The sequence below is a fragment of the Canis lupus genome, chromosome 7 (assembly GCF_011100685.1).
Source record: "Canis lupus familiaris isolate Mischka breed German Shepherd chromosome 7, alternate assembly UU_Cfam_GSD_1.0, whole genome shotgun sequence".
NCBI classification, from domain to species: domain Eukaryota; kingdom Metazoa; phylum Chordata; class Mammalia; order Carnivora; family Canidae; genus Canis; species Canis lupus.
The window spans coordinates 10,007,658-10,029,089 of NC_049228.1; the positions used below are offsets into that span (position 1 = coordinate 10,007,658).

The 21,432-nt window shown below is 40.7% G+C and overlaps 1 protein-coding gene and 1 long non-coding RNA gene across 2 annotated transcripts in view; one reads left to right on the plus strand and one right to left on the minus strand.

The window, feature by feature from the left end:
- LPGAT1 (lysophosphatidylglycerol acyltransferase 1) overlaps nucleotides 1–21,420 on the minus strand; it is an 81,709-nt gene extending 60,289 nt beyond the window's left edge. The window contains 3 exon segments of the mRNA XM_038542072.1: nucleotides 20,276–20,540; nucleotides 21,362–21,387; nucleotides 21,390–21,420. Of these exon segments, the coding sequence (XP_038398000.1) occupies nucleotides 20,276–20,540; nucleotides 21,362–21,387; nucleotides 21,390–21,420 (322 nt within the window).
- LOC106559017 overlaps nucleotides 20,656–21,432 on the plus strand; it is a 55,480-nt gene continuing 54,703 nt past the window's right edge. Inside the window, exon 1 of the long non-coding RNA XR_005361908.1 lies at nucleotides 20,656–21,144. This is a non-coding gene — a long non-coding RNA (uncharacterized LOC106559017). The remainder of the gene's footprint in view (nucleotides 21,145–21,432) is intronic.

Here is a 21,432-nt window from a genome sequence, read left to right on the forward strand (position 1 = left end):
ATGAACTCATGAAATTCAACTATAGGAGCTTAGCAGAAAGAAAAGAAAGCGAGAGAGAGAGAAAGTGCAAGGTGGGGAAAACAAGAAATGAAAAAGACTGAAACAGAGAACATTTTAAATCGTTTGGCAATTCCGCTTGCCTTCCCAGCCCACAGATACATGCCCCGGAGTAAGCTTGAGACCAGAATCATGAATCTGCTGTTCCCTGTCATTTTCACCTTTCATGTGCTGACTGTCATGCCAGTATCTCACTCACCAGCATCTCAATGAGCCCTATTTTAGTTTTTAAAACATACATTTTCTTCCATATAAAACCTAAGCAAACTTTCCAATCTGATGTAACATTATCCCTGCCTTCAATAAGTTTGCTCACTTACTGAGAATAAAAGACACACTGGGGAACAATGCATTATCTATGAAAATATGTCCCACAGGTGGTAGGAGAAGAAGAAATCATTATGCACTGACACATGAAGGGAAGAGATACCAAAGACATGGGGAACAGGGCCTGAGTCAACACCTTCTGGAACAGATAGCTGGTACTGGGAAGAATGAAAAATAAGGCTATATCTGTAAAAACAAGGTCAGATGACAGAGATACTTTTAAGATCTGCCTTCAGCTCGGGTCATGATCCTAGAGTCCTAGGATTGAGCCCCTGCATCAGGCTCCCTACTCAGAGGGAAGTCTGCTTCTCTCTCTCCCTCTGCCTGCAGCTCCCCGTGCTCATGCTCCATCCCTCTCTTTCTCCTTCTCTCTCATGCTCTCTGTCAAATAAATAGATAAATATTAAAAAAAAATTTAGGCCAGGAAATATAAAATTCCTTTTGTCATCAGGCAGATGACAAAAGTGAGGGAAGTGGCATCCTCTCTGACAGGAGGAAGCAGTGGGACTGTGTGAAAATAGTGCCCGCCCGCCACCCCCCTGCCCCCAAGGAGGGCAGCTACTGTCCAGCTCCAGTCTCTTGCTGATACATGGGAAAGTGGACCCAGATTACCATATCCCCCAGCTTTGTAAGTGTAACTGGAAATGTGAAGGTTTTTATAAAAGTTAAAGAAAGAGTACATTAACACTGGAGGAAGGTTCCCCAAAAAAGCAGGAAGGAACAGAATCCAAACAAAAGACCTGGCTCTCAATACAAAGGACATTCTGCACTATAACTGGAAGAATAAAGGAAAGGAATACCAACAAGATAAGGCTGAGCAGCAGGCTTGGGCCCGTTTACTATGGCACCAGAATTTTGAAAATATGATCTTATAAACCACAGAAAGCCGCAGGGAAAAGGAACTGGAAATATGAGGGATGGAGCGAAGGAATGAAAGGGTGTGGGGATAGAGAAGAGTAACTGTTAAATGAAGGGTTTTTGTTTTGTTTTGTTTTGTTTTTTAGATGAGAATGTCTGGGACACTTGGCTGGTTCGGTGGTTGAACATCTGCATTTGGCCCAGGTTGTGATCCTGGGGTCCTGGGATCAAGTCCCACATCAGGCTCCCTGTAGGGAGCCTGCTTCTCCCTCTCTCTGTCTCTGCCTCTTTCTGTGAGTCTCTCATGAATAAAATTTTAAAATCTTAAAAAGAAGAATGTCTATAGTATCTTTATGTCCTGGAAGACAAGGGCAAAGATAGAGGGAGACAGTAATTAGTGAGATGAAGTAAGAGAGATGGGATATTGGCTTTGGATAAAAGACTATCTCTAGATGAATGGGGGCATGAAGAAATTGGGAGAGGGGTAGACAAAAGGGGAGGAGTCCCCAGAGCACAGTCCCAGACCATCCCCCAAACCCTTAGAAAAGAGGCAACGAGTTAAAAATTGACCCAGGAGAGAGAAATGCTCAGAAAGCTATCAGGAATCCCTGGGTGGTTCGGCAGTTTGGCACCTGCCTTTGGCCTGAGGCGAGGTCTTGGAGTCCCGGAATCGAGTCCCATGTTGGGCTCCCTGCATGGAGCCTGCTTCTCCCTCTGCCTGTGTCTCTGCCTCTTTCTGTCTCATGAATAAGTAAAAAAATTTTTTTAAAAAGTTATCACATATGTAGATATCCTAAGTGGAGCCGAGCTGGACAAAACTAGGGATTCCCCTGAAAATGCAAGTGAAGAAAGCAGATACAGGCACTCACACCAGCCAAGTGCCTAAGAGTTCTTTAGAAAATAAAAATAAATTCAGAGTTGGAGCTAATACAGCCTCTGGTTTGAGGCTTGACCATATCCCAAACTTTGAAACCTAGGATAGCCAAAGAAGGAAGTACTAAAAGTATAATCCAATGAGAGATTAATTAATAGTACAACACATTAGTAAAATTGGCTGATTTTGATGAGCTTTCGTTCATATTTTCTCAGTTGTGACAGCAGCCCCATAAGGCACAGGAGCCAGGGGTCAGTCTTATCTAAAGCTAAGGAGCTGAGAAGATACTGAGCAAGGTAATGCCATAAGGTAATGCCATAAGTAAGCACTCTAAATCCTACTGAAATCCAGGTCTGCAGGCCCCTGAAACCGAAGCATAGACACCCCCTGTCTACTGAGTTTAGTTGACTAAGCATTCAACTAAAGGGAACTAACAGTGGGGGGCGGGGGGTGCTATATTTTCATGGTATAATGAAATCAGTATGGGTATAAGACCTTCCTTCAAAGGCCAGCTCTGTCCCTTGCTAGCTCTGGCACCTACATACTGGACAAGTTACTTAAGCGTCCACAAATCTTCACCTTCTCATGTACGGAACATGGCTGATAGGACTTCCCTCTGAGGGCTGGTTTCAGTATTTAACACGAAGCCATCTGAAAGCACTTGCTAGAAGGCCTGGCACATCAGGTACTCTAGGGAAGCTTCTCTTCTCATTGGAGGCATTACCAGTTACACGTGGTTTTGCACAGAGGCTTAGTCTCCTTGCTACAGAATTCAGTAAAAAGGCTTGGGAAAAGCTTTTCTTTTCTTTTAACATTTCAATCTCCTCAGCAGATAAAGCATTCCTAAAGGAAGCAGAGAAAGTAACTCAAAAAGCAAACTCTAGGGATTTCTGAGTGGCTCAGCGGGTTTAGCGCCTGCCTTCACCCCGGGGCGTGATCCTGGAGTCTCGGGATCGAGTCCCATGTCAGGTTCCCTACATGGAGCCTGCTTCTCCCTCTGCCTGTGTCTCAGCCTCTCTTGCTCTCTCTCTCTCTCTGTGTGTCTCTCGTAAACAAATAAATAAAATCTTTTTTTAAAAAAGCAAACTCTAAATTGAAGAATCTAAGGTCCCAAGAAGACATCACTTCAAGATCAGTAGTAATAGGATGATGAATTCAAGAACATGACATAGAGGAGAAAACAGGGACTATTAAGTAGAATACACTGTAGGCATAAAGTGCTTCTCACTGAGCAAGTTCAAACCTGGAGTCCACAGACTCTGTATATGGACTTCAAAGCATTGTGAACCCCTTGAAACTGTTTGTAAAGCTGTGGGCATGCGCAAAGGTGCTGTGGTAGGCACTCCACCCCACAAGATATCCATGTCAAATCCCTGGAACCTGTGGATGTTGCTCTGTTAGGGTAAAAGATGTGATTAAATTAAGGATCTTGAAAGGAGCTTACTCTGGATTATCCAGATGGCCCTAATTCAATGACACATGTCCTTATAACAGAAACATAGAGAATACACATAAAGGGGCTGCAATGTGACCCCAGAGGCAGAGGCCGGAGTGATGCAGCCACAAGCTCAGGAATGCCCATAGCTACCAGAAGCTGGAAGAGACAAGGAACACTGCATAGTGCCTCTGCATGGAATGTGGCCCTGCTGACACCTTGATTTGAACTTCTGGCCTCCAGAAATGTGAACAAATAAACTTCTGTTGTTTTACATGCTTTTGTAATAATTTGCTATGGTAGTCATAGGAAATTAATACAGGGGCACTTTTTTGGGGGTAGGGGCTCAAAACTTTCATCAGATTCTAAAAGCAGTTTTTAAAAACCCCAAAAGATAAAAGAATTACTACTGTAATAGAGCAAACTATCTATAAACAAATAGAGCAAAACTATCTATAAACAAATGAACTAGAAAAAATTTTAAAACCTGTAGAACAAGTCACCACTTGGATAAGGTCCCACAGTTCATAAATGTTGAAATAAGAAAATAATAAACTGTCCTCTGGCATCTAAACCAATATCCATTTTATCAGCTCTTGGGAGTTTAACTCTACAAATGCATCAAAAGGCAGTGATTCCCAAACAACCAAATGACTTATTAAAAATACAGGTTCCCAGGTTCCATCCCAATGTACTGAATCAGAATCTCCAGGATAAAGGAAAGCATACATACATAAAGCTCTGGACAAATTTTGGGAAGTGCTACTATAAGGCAGGGTCAGTAAACTTTTTCTGTAAAGGGTCAGACAGTAAAAATTTTAGGCTCTATAGGCCTGAGTATATTACATAGGCATTTACATGACAAATTTGTTTTCCAACATATCTCTTGAATTTTTAATGAACAAAATTCAAAATATAAAGCTGAATACAACTTTCTGTAACACAGGTCTACTAACGAGAATAATGGAATTCTTTCTTGGGAGGAGTAACATTTCATTTAATGGGAATTCAAAGTGTTTCCTATCATCAGTTACAGATGGTCATCTGTAAAAACTCGGAACTGGAGAAGATTGACAAAAAGACAGGCAATGGGCTGGATGTGGCCTAGGAGCTGTGGCTTGGCCAACCACTACAGAACGGTAAAAGGAAGAACTACAAACCCTGCCCTTAAAGTGGAATTCTGAAAGCTTTATGTCATGAGGCAGGATGGCCTAACTGTTCTAAGCATGAACAGTCTTCTTTAATGTCAAAAAATACAGCAGATATCTATACAGTAGTTCTTTTATCACTGAGTGAAAACACCCATAACTAAAAGCAACAAAACAACAAAACATTTATAATGCTTTTAAGGGATTTATTAGTTAAAACAACAGCTACATATATTCAAAAAATATCAACACCTGCTTACAAGATGTATTGTTTATTCATCCACAGATGGTACTTAGATATGTGTATGGATTCTTACCTCAGGGTAAGAACTCTGAAGCAGCCTGAAGGTTAGGAACCATGATTACAGAGGAGATGCCAAAGAGGCTCAGAAAGTAACAGTGGAAGCTAGAGCAGTGGGTAGAGTCATGGGACTATAGTGGCATGCAGGGGTGCAGGGGGTCAAGGGGTGTAGGAGCACCTGGCTCTGGGGGTCCCAAACAGATCAGACTCGGCTACTCACCAATAACAAAACACAAAGGCAGAGAAATGAGTAGCAGTGGAACAAGAAAGACATTTATTTCAGTGAGGCCAACACTGAGGAGACAGCTGACCAGTGTCTCAAAGACTGTCTCCAAAATGCTGAAAATGCTTCTAGGTTTCTATAAGGAAAATATGGGGCAAAGGTGAGTGGGTCACATGCAGGTAGGTAGTGAAGGTTAAACTGATCATCTTCTTGGGGTCAGTCATTGATGGGGTCTTGATGGCTCAGGGTTGTCCTTTTTGCTTGAGGGAGTGGTTCTGGTCCCCATCAGGGGATACTTTGCCCTCAGGGTCTTCGACCTGTGCCAAGAGAAGCTGGAAAGGAGAACCCAACTAAAAAATTTGAGGTCAAAATGGAGGTGGCCCAAATCCTCTATTAGGATGCCATGGGTTTAGATGAGTAGGTAGAAATTTTCAAGGAAACTGAAGAACAGATTTGAGAATGTTTTTAAAAAAAAAAATGCACACACAAACAAAACCACAGGCTCAAAATGGTTGTCACTTAGACCAAGTTCCCAAACTGGTACTTAATATGTAATCTAATTATAGTTCCAACCTCCCCCAGAAATGTAATCTTAACCTGGGCAGCCAGGAATTTGTCAATCCACACCAATCAGTCGCCACTTGGGCCCGGTCCATCCCCCAGAGAAAGATGAGGTCATCTGCATAAGACACTTTGACTTAAAAAAAAAAAAAGGACATCTTGCGTTTCCCCAGTAAGTGGCTTTGCCTGGAACAAACAACTGTTCTTTTGCTAATAACTTTCTTGCTCCCTCCACCGTCCTATAAAATCCTTCAATTTCTGTACAGATCCTGGGAGCACCTCTCTACTTGCTAGGTGGGGTGCTGTCCAATTCACAAATTGTTTAATAAGGCCAATTAGATCTTCAAATTTAGTTGATTTAATTTTGTTATGTAACAGGGGACATAAAGAATATCAGCGAGAGAAGGCACAGGGGCTGAGGGAGAGTCTCAGTAAGAGTTCAGAGCGGAATCGAATTGTGGAGGCGCTGCATCGCTGCCTGCCTCCCTCTGCCACCAAAGCCAACACTAAAGTGCTTTCCACGAATTGTATCGAACCCTGATGAGTGTTGCTTCATTCAATCTCCTCTAAGAATAGTTTCCTAAATATTTGACTCGCAGAAGTAAATGACCATGGATGGTTTCATCACGCACTACTCTAAGTGGTTCAAAATCTAGACTCTTCTATCTCAAAATTAAAAAAAAAAAAATTGAAAAGCTTTCTCTTGACCCAATTTCTCTCTTGCAACTATCACCCTCTATTCTTTCAGAGCCAAACTTCTGGGAAGTCTCACGTTCATGTTTCCACTTGACCTCCTCCCATTCATCATTCACCTCCAATGCACTCCAATCCAGTTTCTACTTCTACCACTTTGAAGAAGCTGGTCTTGCCAAATGCAGTAAAAGAATAAATCAGCTCTCATCTTACAAAACATAAACTGTCAGCAGCAGTCATCTAGCCCCTCCCTTGAAACACTGTTGACCTGCCACCGCACTCCGAGGGCAGACGTTCCTTCTACTCCTCCAGCTGTTCTCCGAAGCTCTACCATCCCAGAGTCGTGTTGCCTCAGTCTGATCCTGGGCACTTACAAGCACTTACAGTCTCCACAGGTGATCTCCTCTAGCCCCTGGCCTTAAATACCTACCGTGGATAATGTCCCCGTTTATCTTTCTAGCTCAGGTTTCTCCTCTCAGTTCTGGACGCATATCCATATTTACTGCAGAGCTCCACTTAGATGCTTCTCACTCACCCTGTGCTAAAGTTTTCTCTTTCTTCTCAACATTGCCTCTTCTCTGAGCTTCCTTATCCACCCAGCAGCTCACACCAGAAACCTCATGGTCATCCCAGCCATCTGCCTTTCTGTTGCATTCTCTATGTCCTATTACTCAGAAAGTCCTGTCTTCCTCCCATAAAACTCTTTGATTAGTTCACTCCTTTCCACCTCCACTGCCATCACCTAGACCAGGCAACTGTCATCTCACCTGGATAAAGAGACAATCTTCCTGAGGGCATCCCTTGCACACCCTCCCTCTCCTCTAATCTGTATCTGTAAGGCAGGCAGAGTCTAGAATTACAGATAGGAATCTGATTCCCTCATTTCTTTCCTTAAAATCCTCCAACAGTCTCCTCTTAGGATAAATTTCAAAATCCTTAACAGGCTCTACAAGACCTCAATTGATGTGGCTTCCTCAGCTGCCCTCCAACCTCCACTCCTGATCCTCTCCTCCTCATTCTCCATGCAGCGGCTAACCCAATCCCTTCTTTGTTCCTCAAACACAACCAAAGCTTTCCATCCCCTGGACATGCCGGCCCTCCTCCAGCCAACCCCTGCTTACTCTTCAGGTCTCAGTCTGTTTCCTCCCAGAAGCCACTTGTCCCCAGATTCAGCCCTCTGTTACTTATTCTCGCAGCCCCTACACTTGTTCTTTGCAGCCCTTTTCACAGTTGTGATCACATGGTTGTCATGTGACTCCTGTTGCCTCCCACACGAAATGTCAACTGCAGAAGAACAGGAGCTGTGCTGTTTTATTTGCTACGGTTCCCCCACCACCAGCCCAGTGCCTGGCAGAGAAGGCACTCAAGTATTTGGAATCAGAATGGGTGACTGAATTAGTTAGAAAACAGTTAAACATAAATCGCTTTGAAGATTTCATAATTTATAAACATAAATATTAGTTAATATTTTAGTTGGACTATAGCTTAAATTGCTAATGATAAACTATTTTTATTTATTGATTAAAGAATTGTATTGAGCTATTTATTTATTGATTAAAGCAGAATTGTATTGAGCTATATACTATTAGCTAAGCTTGAGTATCCCCAAATGTATTTCTCAAACTATCCCATGTTAGCTTTTACTCATTTAGACATATTTTTCCCCAGAGGTTTAGTTGTTTTCCTAGATGTTAATATATTAATAATAATTATTAATAATGATATTATGTTCTTTATGGAATATGAAACACCATCCTATTCATTTTATACTTAGCCTTCACAAAAGATAAACACAACCTCCATCTTTACAGAGTAACTAACTCAAAGTTATATAAACTCACACTAACTCAAAAGGCAATGCTTTGTTCTAATATATCATGCTACCTCTAATATTACACTTACTTAGCAATATCTATTATTTGTTAAAAGTGCATCTGTATATAAGTAGCTGAAGCTTAAAATGGCTTTAAATGATTATTTCAGTTTTGAAATAACTGCTGAGGTGGGAGGAGATGGGTAAAATAGGTGAAAGGAATTAAAGTATATAATTTTTAAAAGATTTTTTATCTATTCATTCAAGACAGACACAGAGAGAGACAAAGAGAGAGAGGCAGAGACACAGGCAGAGGGAGAAGCAGGCTCCATGTAGGGAGCCTGACGCGGAACTCGATCCCAGGTCTCCAGGATCACACCCGGGGCCAAAGGCAGCACTAAACCACTGGGCCACCAGGGCTGCCCTTAGAGTATATTTATGATGGAGGTATAAGTCATATATAGAATTTGCTGAATCATTATATTATATACCTGAAACTAATATAACACAGTATGTTAATTATACTTCAATAACAAATTAAAATAAATGACTGCCCAACTTGGTCTCTCATATACAAAAAGCAATTTTATTCTACCCATAAAAACAGCCCACAATTCTTATTCAAATGACTCCCTTGTTCTTTATCCATATAATCTATACTTTGTTCTACAAAATAAATTTGGCTTCCAGTTAATTTTCTTCTCTGCAAGGAACTCAATTAACTTTAAAAAATAGAACCATTACATTAAGTGAAAATGTGCATACTAATCTCCATTTTTAGAAAACTTTTCACAAGTGCACTTTGGACACATAATTAATAGCAGACTCAACTAGTCCCAAAACCATATATCAAAAATAAAAACTATATAAAAAGCCTTTTGGTTGGAATTAATCTAAATCACATTCTCTAGCATAATATCTTACAAATTAATTAACTTTGCTAACTAGCAGTAGGTAGTCAATAAGCATTTTATTGATCTATCATACAAGATACTTCTGCAACTAATGTCCTGTTTTCTTGAGATAGTAGATTAGAAATAGTTATTTCTTATAACCATATTTCTAAGACAACTACTAGTGAAACACATAACTATGAAGCATCTCCTCAGTAAAGAGGTAAGAAGGGGGGGGGTCACTTAACCCAAATACGAATTTAATTCATATTGATTCCAATCCTTTCAGGTGATTCTCAACAAGGATGCCAAAAATCATTCAATGTGGAAAGAAGAGTCTTTTCAACAAAGAATGCTAGGACAACTGGATTTCCACATGCACCATATAGAAAAATTAACTCAAAATGGATCAGAGACCTAAACATAAAAGCTAAACTCAAAAGAAAATATAGGTAACAATATTCATGCCATTGAGTTGGGCAGTAGGTTCTAAGATCTGACAGCAAAAGTGTAATCAACCAATGAAAAAATATAGGTGTAATATACAGAATGTAGAAAGAAACTCATAACTCAACAATAAAACAACTTAATTTTAAAACAGGCAAAGGATTTGAATAGACATTCCTCCAAATATATACAAATGCCTAATGAACAAATAAAAAATGCTCAATATCTATCATTCATTAGTCATTAGAGAAATGCAAATCTAAACTATAATGAGCTACCACTTCATATCCACTAGGATGGCCAAATTAAAAGAATAACAAAAGGCTGGAAAATAGTAAGTCTTAGTGAAAATGCAAAGATACTGGAACTCTTCTACATTGCTGGTGGGAATGTACAATGGGACAGCTGCTATGGAAAACAATTTGGCAGTTCCTCAAAAAGTTAAACATAGAATTATCATATGACCCAGCAATTTGACTCTTAGGTCCTAGAGAATTGAAAACATATGTTCACACAAAAACTTGCACATGAATGTTCATAGCATTATTCACAATAGCTAAAATGTGGAAACAGCCCAAATGTTCATCAACTGATGAATGTATAAACAAAATGTGGTCTATCCATGCAATGGAGTATTATAAAGGAATGAAGTACTGACACATGTCACAATATGGGTGAACCTTAAAAACATTATGCTAAGTGAAAGACCACATATTATACGATTCCATTTATATGAAACATCCAGAATAGGCAAATCCATAGACACGGAACATAAATTAATGGTTGCCAGAGGTTGAAGGGAGGAGGAAATGGGGAGTGACTGCTAATGGGCTTGGGTTTCTCTTGAGGGTGATGAAATATTCTGGAATTAGTCAGTGGTGATGGCTGTACAATCTTGTAGAGATGAGTAGAAAAATCTTGTGACCATACTAAAAACCACTGAATTGTACATTTTAATATAGTGAATTTTATGGTATGTGAATTATACCTCAATTTAAATATATATTATATATTCTTAACACTAAATCTAAACTGATCATAGTTTAGTCTTCTGATGATTCAGAAACATCTTGATGTTTTTAAATTTACAGATTTTTTTCTCTTAAAGTGCCAAATAATGCAAGCTTCAAATTAATAGCATATGCAAAATGTATCTTATGTACATGATTCAAAATGTTTCTTAAGGTTTAATGAGTAGAAAAAACGTTTGAGGGGTGCCTGGATGGCTCAGTCGGTTAAGGCTCTGTCTTCAGCCCAGGTCATGATCCCAAGGTCCTGGGATCAAGCTCCACGTCAGGCTCCCTGCTCATCGGTGAGTCTACTTCACCCTCTCTGTCTGCCTGTCCTCCCCTACTCATGCTCTCTCTCTGTCTCTCAAATAAATAAATAAAATCTTCAAAACAAAAAGTATGGGAAAGGTGTTATACCAGCAAACTGCATCAGACCTATTAAACGATAAGAAAAAGTATAACCTCACAACTAAAATTTATACATGCTTTTCATAATATTAGTTTTATACTATAGATAAATCAACTGGGCTTACTTTGTTTTTCATATTTCAAAATGTGAAAAGCAAAGAGAAGTAATTAATTTTAATAATCCATGTTTTATAGGGCACTTAGGTGGCTCAGTCAATTGAATGGCCAACTCTTGGTTTCAGTTCAGGTCATGATCTCATGGGTCTTGAGAATGAGCCCTGCGTTAGGCTTCATGCTCAGCAGGGAGTCTGCTTGAAAAGTCTCTCCCTCTGCCCCTTTCCCCACTCAGTCTCTCTAAAGTAAATAAATAAATATTTTAAAAAACAATCTAGATTTTACAGGATTATAATCAGAAGAAATGAACTAATCTACTAATTAATGAGTGTATAACAGTAGGAAACACTTCACTAGGTTAGTAATATAGTACATGAAATCTGAAAAACCTTGTGACCACATTCTTACTAATGACACTTAATTTTTCAGTTCCCATTACATGCCTTTACTACATGAAATCCATAGCTGAGGTCTCTAATAAACTTTCGGTTTTTAGTAGTAGAACTCATGAGCTTATAGGCACTGGTAAGGCATATAAATGCAAAACTATCATATGCCTAACAGAAACAGACTAGTAATTATTATTTGAGCTTTTAAAAATAAATCTCACCTATACCTCTGGGGTCTAAGCAGGTATTATAATTTTTTTTTTTTTTTTTTATGATAGTCACACAGAGAGAGAGAGAGAGAGAGAGGCAGAGACACAGGCAGAGGGAGAAGCAGGCTCCATGCACCGGGAGCACGACGTGGATTCGATCCCGGGTCTCCAGGATCGCGCCCTGGGCCAAAGGCAGGTACCAAACGGCTGCGCCACCCAGGGATCCCCTAAGCAGGTATTATAAATGAGCAAAGCAGGCCCAGAGTAAGACAGGGAAGCAGTGGGATATCTGGGGTGAACTAGAGACCACAGGCTCCATCTGAAGGAGGTGGCCATCACTTAGCTCCAGAAAAACTCCTGCCAGACAGGAATAAGGGTCTGGCACAGCCAAAATTCTAATATCCCATGGAAGTCTTGGCTTTATTTTTTATGTTTTGTGAAATCTCCCTAATTTTGAAATGTTGGCAACTAATCAAAAAAAAAAGTTGAAATAGTGCAAAGGCCAAAGAAAGCACATCAGCTGCTAAATATGGCCACTAGAGTGCAAACTCTGAAAAGAAACTCTTGAAATTAGTTTATAACAAACTATAAATATACTATACATATTTAATATATACTTTATATATAATTAACATGTATTACATATTATATATGCTTAATATATTTAGTATATGTAATATACTATAAATGTATTTATCGAAGTTTAGGCGGCATTGGTTATCCCTAAAGCTTTCAAGATGATCCACAGACCAGACCAGTAATAAGATTACACTTCATTCACATTCCTTACTGAAGTACTAAAAGTAATTCACTTCCTTCACTCATTTTGGTGACTCTTTTTTTAGTGTAGCCAAGTGGAAACCGAGTGGATGTCTTAACTTTACTGATAAGTCATCCAAGAATCAAAACCGTTTGGGAACCACCAGGAGAAAAAAAAAAAAAATTGGGGAGGCTATTTCTTGCTTTTGAACAGACCTTAAAGAAAATTAATTAGCAGGGTGCCTGGATGGCTCAGTCGGTTAAGCATCTACCTTTGACTCAGGTCATGGTCCTGGAATTGAGCTCTGTGTCAGGTTCCCTGCTCAGTGAGGAGTCTGCTTCTCCCTCTCCCTCTGGCTTGTGCATGCTCTCTCGCTCACTCACTCACTCTCTCTCAAATAAATAAATAAATAAAATCTTAAAAAAACAAAAAGAAAATTAATTACGGGAGCACCTGGCTGGCTCAGTCAGAGGGCCTGCAACTCTTTATCTCAGGGTTGTGAGTTTGAGCCACATACTAGGTATAGAGATTACCAAAAAAAAAAAAAAAAAAGAAAAGAAAGAAAATGAATTAGGTGGTAAAACTGGTCTCCAGTTTATAATAATCAACTAGTAGTATAATAGGATGGTGATAGAGATATCTGAATTATAAATAAATAGTTGAATAAAAATCTTATGTTATACTTTCTGATATGAACATGGTAAAGTTATAGACATGAATCTTTCTGAAAAACACACATAGCAACAAGGAGAAAGAGAAAAAAAAATCTTTACAAAATTCCCCCCCCCCCTTTTTTTTAGCAAACCTGGAAGAAAAACAAAAATTTTTACAAAAACTCCAAAATACATGAGATCAGGACTAAGATCAAATAAGGCTGATATCATAAAGCATCTATGATGGGAGTGGAGAGCAGAGACAGAATGTGGCATGTGATGAGGACTGCCCAGTAGTGGTAGGTCTCCAAAAACCACAGTAAAAATGCACTTCTTTAAGTAAAGGGATTTACACTGGCATGTGTCCCTCCAGTCACAGCCGCAAAGGAAGGAGTGGGAAGTCCAAAAGTGGTGGCAAAAAGCCACTTAGACTCAGTCTGGTCTGGAGAAGCAGAGGAGCTGTGGCAGGCAACATAGAGAAGCACACTCAGGTGTCCTATGTAAAAAAAGACATTCTCTGAGGCAGACATCTGGATTCTACCCTGGTCCTCCTACCCACACCTCCTACAAATAGCTGACTGAGAAAAATCCAATTCATCAAAGTACAAGGAATAAAAGGGTAGCTGGTACAGTATTCACTTAGAGATATCACAAGAAAAATGGTAGAAATGAGCAGCATAATGTACCAGCTGTCAAAGAATGCTCACTAGAAAAATATCACAATAGATAAGGTAAAAATTATAACGAAATATTATTGCATGAATTTAAGAAAATCAGTAAAGTCACTACCACTATGAAGACAACCACAAAGCATAAATATAAAAACTCAAGGAAGAAATTTCTAAACAAGAGGAATAGTGAAAGCATGAACTGGTATTACTCAAGAAAGAAACAGAAGAATCACAGAACCATCACAGAAATCACGAAGAAACTGAAATGAGAACAAAGAGAAGAGACACTGCAGAAGACGCAGTAAGAGACATTAAAGACAGAAACTAACACATGAAAAAGTGTTTAAAATGATTAACGAGGGATTCCTGGGTGGCGCAGCGGTTTGGCGCCTGCCTTTGGCCCAGGGCGCGATCCTGGAGACCCGGGATCGAATCCCACGTCGGGCTCCCGGTGCATGGAGCCTGCTTCTCCCTCTGCCTGTGTGTCTCTGCCTCTCTCTCTCTCTCTCTCTCTCTCTCTCTGACTATCATAAATAAATAAAAATTAAAAATAAAATAAAATAAAATAAAATGATTAACGAGAAACCAACAGATTAAAAAAATACACAAAAGGAGATCCAAGAAACATAAAATTAGGGTTGCCAAAGAAGAAAACCAAAACAAGCAAACAAAATAAATATTTAACGATATAATTAAAGAAAACGTCCCTGAAATTAAAATAGATTTAAAGCTACATAATAAAAGGCATACATGTGCCAGCCTATCTTATGTCAGCATATCCTAGTAAAATTACTAAATATTAGAGAGAAAGAATCCTTTGAGCAGATAAGCAAAAAAGACCCAATCATTAATAATGGGGGAAAAAAACCCAAGCTGGCTTCAGACATCTCCACAGCAACATTTAATGTCAGAAGACATTTGTATACGCCTATATTACTCAAGGAAAAGGTGAGCCAAGGATTTTATTACCTGCTAAGCTATCCTTCAAATGTAAAGCAACAAGATAGGAAGTTCTAAAACTTTTTGTAAGAATAATATTGTTTGTAAGAATAATACTGCCATATCATTCCCATGATTCCTTATTGAGAAACTACTAGAGAATGACCTTCAGCCAACCAAAGAATGACTGGGAAAAAACTGTAAAAGTGCCTGAGTGAGCATTATATATATTTTCAACTGAAGAATTAGGACTAACACAGAAGGAGATAAGGTGATAAATAGAACATAAATATTATAGGCCTTGACAACATATAAATGCAAATAAAAAATTGAGAGAGAATGAGCCGGAAATATAGTAAGCTTACTGACTACTTTGATATAATAGCTGGGAGTCAATGGATTGTCTTAAAGCTCACAAATCAAGTACTAAAGTACAAGCATATATAATATTACAAATGCAAACACTATCGTGAATAAATATTATTGAGTATTGACTGAGATTGGGTAATGGGGAAGGAAAAGGGGAAGAGAGAAGAGAAGATTTAAATACAATTTTAGCTTTGTTCCTTGAAGAGAACTAACAGTTACTATCAACAGAGAACTAAGAAAATCATATAAAGCAACTAACACGACTAAAACACAAACCTATCTAAATATCACAATAACGAAAGGAAGGTATTATTATTACACCAGCCTGGTTAAGACTGTTGTAAGCCTTTAGTGCCTGAAATACTGAGGACCCTGCTTCACTTATATGTCAATGAATGTTAGTTAATATTACCATCACAAAGATACAGATTTTAAACCGACATATTAAGTAAGTCTCTTAAATCCATTATAATTACAGATTATCCAGTTAGATCCACAGAGAAAATATTTCCCTAATGGAAAAAAAAAGGCATTTAAAGCTGCTCAGGCCCTAAATTCCCTGTTCCCTCTCTGCTACCACCTACCACTGATGTGAGAGGCTCCCACCTCTTTCATTCCATGGTACATCTCCATTAGAGCATTATACCAGGACATTTTCATTGTCAGTGTGCTATCTTCCGCACCAAGGCTTCTGTGAACTCCTTAAAGTCAGCCACTATGTCTTGTGCATCTCAGTCCCTCCAGGATACCTGTTCCCACACATAACAGAAGCTCAATGAAGGTGTGTTAAACTAACAAATATGACATTGTAGGAAATATATCTAATGTGTATGTGTGTAAAAAAAACATGATCCAGTTCAGGGTTTGTGTTTCGTGGACTGCAATGCCCTGATCATCAGATGTTTCAGGAAGGTAGGCAGCCAACACACCTCAGCTGGGACCAAGAAAGAAAAAAGGAACCATTCAAGAATATTTAAGGGGCACTCTGCGAGCTTCAGGTAACAAACTAGGCTCTAGGGTTATAAAGACCATGTCTCTATCTGTAAAGAGCTTTTTAATTATTTTGTGTAAGAGACTTTAATTGCATGTTTTTGGATGGGGAACAATGAATTTTTTTTTAATTTTTATTTATTTATGATAGTCACAGAGAGAGAGAGAGAGGCAGAGACATAGGCAGAGGGAGAAACAGGCTCCATGCTCCGGGAGCCCAATGTGGGATTTGATCCCGGGTCTCCAGGATCGCGCCCTGGGCCAAAGGCAGGTGCTAAACCACTGCGCCACCCAGGGATCCCGAACAATGAATGTATTAAGATACGCGAATGAAAATTAAAATAAACTATTTTAAAACATATTTTATTAAAAAAAAAACCCTCTCTGAATTTATCAGTCTTCACTTAAATTGAGGGGAGGGAAGTGTCATAATTTATCCCAGATCTGAAGAAAACAGCAGAAATGGATCATTAGTTAAGCTAGTACCTCTTTTGGCTTGCTCTTGAAATATCAGGGCAAAGGCAGTATACAAATTTTTCCTCAACATGAGATGTTTATACAGCACTTTCCATGAAAGGAAACGTGGTAGCAACAATCATCACTACCTAGTAGCAAGTTGGGGATGAAAATCCCAATGTCCCCAGAGTTCTTTCAAGAAATGTGTTCCCCTGGAAAGTCACAAACAGGCAAAAGACCAGAAAAGCCCTTTCACTGTGTTCTGTGTCACAGGCAGTACTCCAGCTCTGAAAACACAAACTAAGTAAAGAATGTTCATTCAAGTTCTTGGTAGTCGCTGACTAGCCTCACCATTTGCCATCCAAGAAACGAGTCTGAGTTTTAAGGACTCATTTTTGTGACAACTATCTCAAATTAAAAGATAGTTTTATAAAACTTTAATAAATCTTCCTGTCTTCACAAAAAAAAAAAAAAAAAAAAAAAAAAAAAAGTTTAAAATTATGTTCAGAAAACTATCCTGGGCAGCCCTGGTGGACCAGAGGTTTAGCGCCGCCTTCAGCCCGGGGTGTGATCCTGGAGACCGGGAATCCAGTCCCATGTCGGGCTCCCTACATGGGGCCTGCTTCTCCTTCTGCCTATGTCTCTGCCTCTCTCTCTCTGTCTGTCATGAATAAATAAATTAATCTTAAAAAAAAAGAAAGATATCCTTTTTATAAAGGTAAAATGCATTTTCCTAAGAAAAAGGAGAAAGGCATACTATTTATCAGATCTGTCCAAGAGAACTTTCTGTGGTAAGATGCAAGCGTTCTGTGTCTGTGCTTTCCACTACAGTAGCCCCTAGCCACCTAGTACCGAGCACTGGAAAGGTGATTGGTGTGACTGAGAAAGTGTATTTAAATTTTATTTCACTTTAATCAGTTTAAATTTAAATAGCCCCATTCGGCTAAGGACCTACCATGTGGGTTTGTGTCAGTTAGATAGTCAACATGAGCAGCAGAGCTGGCTGACTGACTTGTCTTAGACTAAATGTCACAATTTGAAAAAATGACATTTAATACCAATATTCAATTTTCAGCTTCCCAATTAACATTTAATTAATTAATATTTAAGTTTTCCTCAGAAGTGCCTTTCAACAAAGTTTGGCAATTTTTATTCCAAAGCATGAACATCCCAAATCTGCTGAGCAGAATTCCTTTGGCAACATTCAACCTTCCATCTGTGAAACTTTAGTACAGAGGAAGGAAAAATCTGAAATCCACCTTCCTCTTGATACAAAGGGAAGAAATGGAATATGTAATCCAGACAAAGGCTAAAATAATCTAGACTCTTTGGTGTGTACATCTGCTCATCAGTCCCTGCTTGTGGTGCTTCTTTAACCCAGCTGTGGCTTTCCACGAAAGTCATTCCTACATTTGTTTGACCTCTTGACTGCGTTCCCTTATGATCAGACCATGACCAGACCCTCTCAAAGTATTTCACCTATAGGAAAACCATTTAAAACATAAACATGAGGGATCCCTGGGTGGCGCAGTGGTTTGGCGCCTGCCTTTGGCCCAGGGCGCGATCCCGGAGACCCGGGATCGAATCCCACATTGGGCTCCCGGTGCATGGAGCCTGCTTCTCCCTCTGCCTGTGTCTCTGCCTCTCTCTCTCTCTCTCTCTGTGACTATCATAAATAAATATAAAAAAAAAAAACATAAACATGGAAACAGTCTATTTAAATGGTCAGAATGCAGTAGCCTGAAGAGAACAGATGCTTCAGAAAGGCTAAAATATGTGGATCACGCCAAGACCACTTTCCAAGCAGGTGGCAAAAGAAACTCTGCAGTTCCATAGTCAACAAGAGAAAGACAACACAAGAAAATATACTCAGAAATGCGCTGCGGCCATGCAGTGGCCAAAGGATAACTTTCACTTCAAGCAGCACCACTGCACTCAGTGTGATCTCAAGGTCAATACCAAATGTTTTTCAGCTGCCCATCATGCTAGCACATATACGCAAAGAAACCACACACAAACGTTTCACTAATTTCATCGTGTTTAAGTAAAAATGAACTTCTTGAACTTTATCTAAAAATACTGTGAGTTCATTAAAAACCAGCAAAGAAGCGTATTACATGCAGAGCAAAGTCACTAGTACCACATACCATATTTGGTGATGCTTAAACTATACAGGGCAAAGCAATTCTAAGACAGCAGCATAACTCAGGTAAGAATTCAGCATCAGAGATGAGAACTTCATTTTTTTTTTCTCTCCACCACTACTACTACCACCACAAGGTTCTAAAAAAGGACTAGAAGTTCACCTACTGTATCCAAAGAGCATCAGGATCTCAATGACACCCAGACAAGGATGCAAAGCATACACTATTCTGGGAGCTCTAGGTCTTGCAGAATAATAAATAGCTTTGCAAGAAGGAAAAAAATGCTTCATGTGGGGCAACCAAGAGCACTCTGACCTAGCAAGAGTCTGTCAGACTCCATAAAAGCTATGTGTTGTCAGTCCTTTTCTCTTGTGTGTATGGATAAAATCTGCAGATGCAGCCTGGGCAGGAAAGAAGGAGACAGAGAATTTAAAATGGGGAACTGCCATGCTGTTTGACCCTGAGAGTACCCTCGTGCCCTCCTCACTCTTCCAAGCTATGAATTCCAGACTCCACTGACTGCAGCATCTGCGGCATGATCTCTTAAGGAAGCTATCAATTATACAATTCTGTGATAAAAGCCTCAATGTCTAAGACAAGTGCTAGAAACCTCAATGCTTTTTTTTTTTTCATCATCCTAATTCTTAGGGGAAAAAAAGCCAAATAAATGTAATAAGCAACACAGAATTTTCAAGAATTTTCACAGCAGAGGCCCAAGTTCTCAAAGAACATAAGGCTTATGAACAGAAAATAAAAAATAAACACTACTTCTTATTTAGTTCTTTAAAAGTCCGCTTCAGAATATCATTATTCCTGCTCCCCAAAATGCAATTTAATGGTAGAAGTATAAATCTACTTAGAGACACTCAGAAAATAAATCAGGTTTAAGACAGATAAAACTTAACTCTTATATTTATTAGTCCAACACAGATTTATGAGATTAAAATATAGATTCTGGTAAACAAAAGAAACATACGTAACAGAAAAAGAAAGCCATGTTTTGCTTGGCTCAAAACATTAACACAGTCCAATACTACATTAAATGAAAAAACTTACTGAACTACCTTAGCACAAATAAGGCTCAGTTCTTCTTCTCAATTCCTAACGCATTTATGAGCTAGATACGTTATTTCATTTTATAAGCCCTCGAAGTCTTGTATAACCCACTCCTATTCCTCTGGGTGAGTTTTGGCAGACGGGTTTTGATAAATGCCAAGCACATTCAAAACATAATGATTTAAGAAATTCATCATATATCACTATGAAATTATACATCTCAAACTATCATCCTTCCTAAATCGGGATTTTGGGGTGGGGGTGCAGGGGCCGGGGGGGGGGGGGGGTGGGGACAAAAACACCAAAACTCAATAGAATTGTTTTCCATCTAATTTTTGTTTTGTTTTAAGAGCCAAAGCACCAAAGCATCTTCAACCCCTGAAGTGTAACATACATTTAATCATGGCTCCTGACTTAAGCATAACAATTCCAAATGGTTTCACGCGCGTTAAACACAAGTGCTCACACTCTTCTTACCTGTGTATCCAGCATACCATCCCCAAGAAGCCACCATTCCTAAAAGCCATTTATACATGATTCCTTCAATATACCAGAACCGCTTACTGTCCAGCAGTCGCAGGGGCTGAAGTACGATCACATAGCAGACGTAGGATGAAATAGCAACCAGGTTGTTGGCGACCATGAAGGCAAACCTCACCAGGGCTTTCACCACGATCCAGCCCAGCCACGGCGCTTCTTCCAAAGTCACAGCCATGCTCACATGGGCGGCCGTCCTGTCTTCCTGAGGCGAGAGGAAAATTCATTTAAAAAGGGATCCACACCTCCAAACAGTCCCCAACACCGAAAACGCCTCCGGCGCACACACCACACCACACACACACACACACACACACACGCACACGCACACGCACCCCACGCGAGGAAGACCGAGGGGCTCCGCTGTGCTGGTGCGGCGTGTACCTCGGCGAGAGCGATCCGGGGAGATTCCCGAGGGGGGCCGGGGCGAGCGGGGAGGAGCCGCGCAAGGTCAAGGGAGCCGCTCGCCCCGCGCAGGGGATGTCATAATATATTTAGCGAAGGATACTACTACTCCCGCTCACTGGCGAGCCGCGCCTCACCGCAGTCCTGCTGCGTGGACCTAGGGGAAGGCAAGCGGCCCGCTGGCTTCGGACGCCCCGGGCGCCCCAGGGGCACCCGGGTCCCGCGCCGCCTCCCCCCGCCTCGCGGCCGCCGCGCCGTACGCGGGTCCCTCGCTGAGCAGCCGGAGTTACGCTCACAGGGTTCGCTGGCGGCACAGACGCGGGGGGTTGCTCGCCGCCGCCGCCGCCGCCACCCCCCCTTTTTATTTTTTAAAAGGAGAGGGGCCTAGACAAGAGGGCCGAAAGGTAAGAGGAAGAAAGTGGGGGCCAACACGGCGAGAGGAGGAAGGACGGCGGGGCCGGGGGAGGGGAGGGCGCCGGGCCGCAGGGAGCCGCAGGGAGCCGCAGGGATGAGGAGAAGGGGGTCCCCGAGCGGGGAGGGAGGGAGGGGCGGCGGCAGCGCTCGGGGAGGGGGCGCGGCGGGCGCGGCGGGGCGGCGGGGCGGCGGGGGCGCCCGGCTCACCTCAGCGGGCGCGGACGGCGGGCGGCGGCGGGGGTCCCCGGCCGAGGGGTCGCGGGCATGGACGCGGCGGC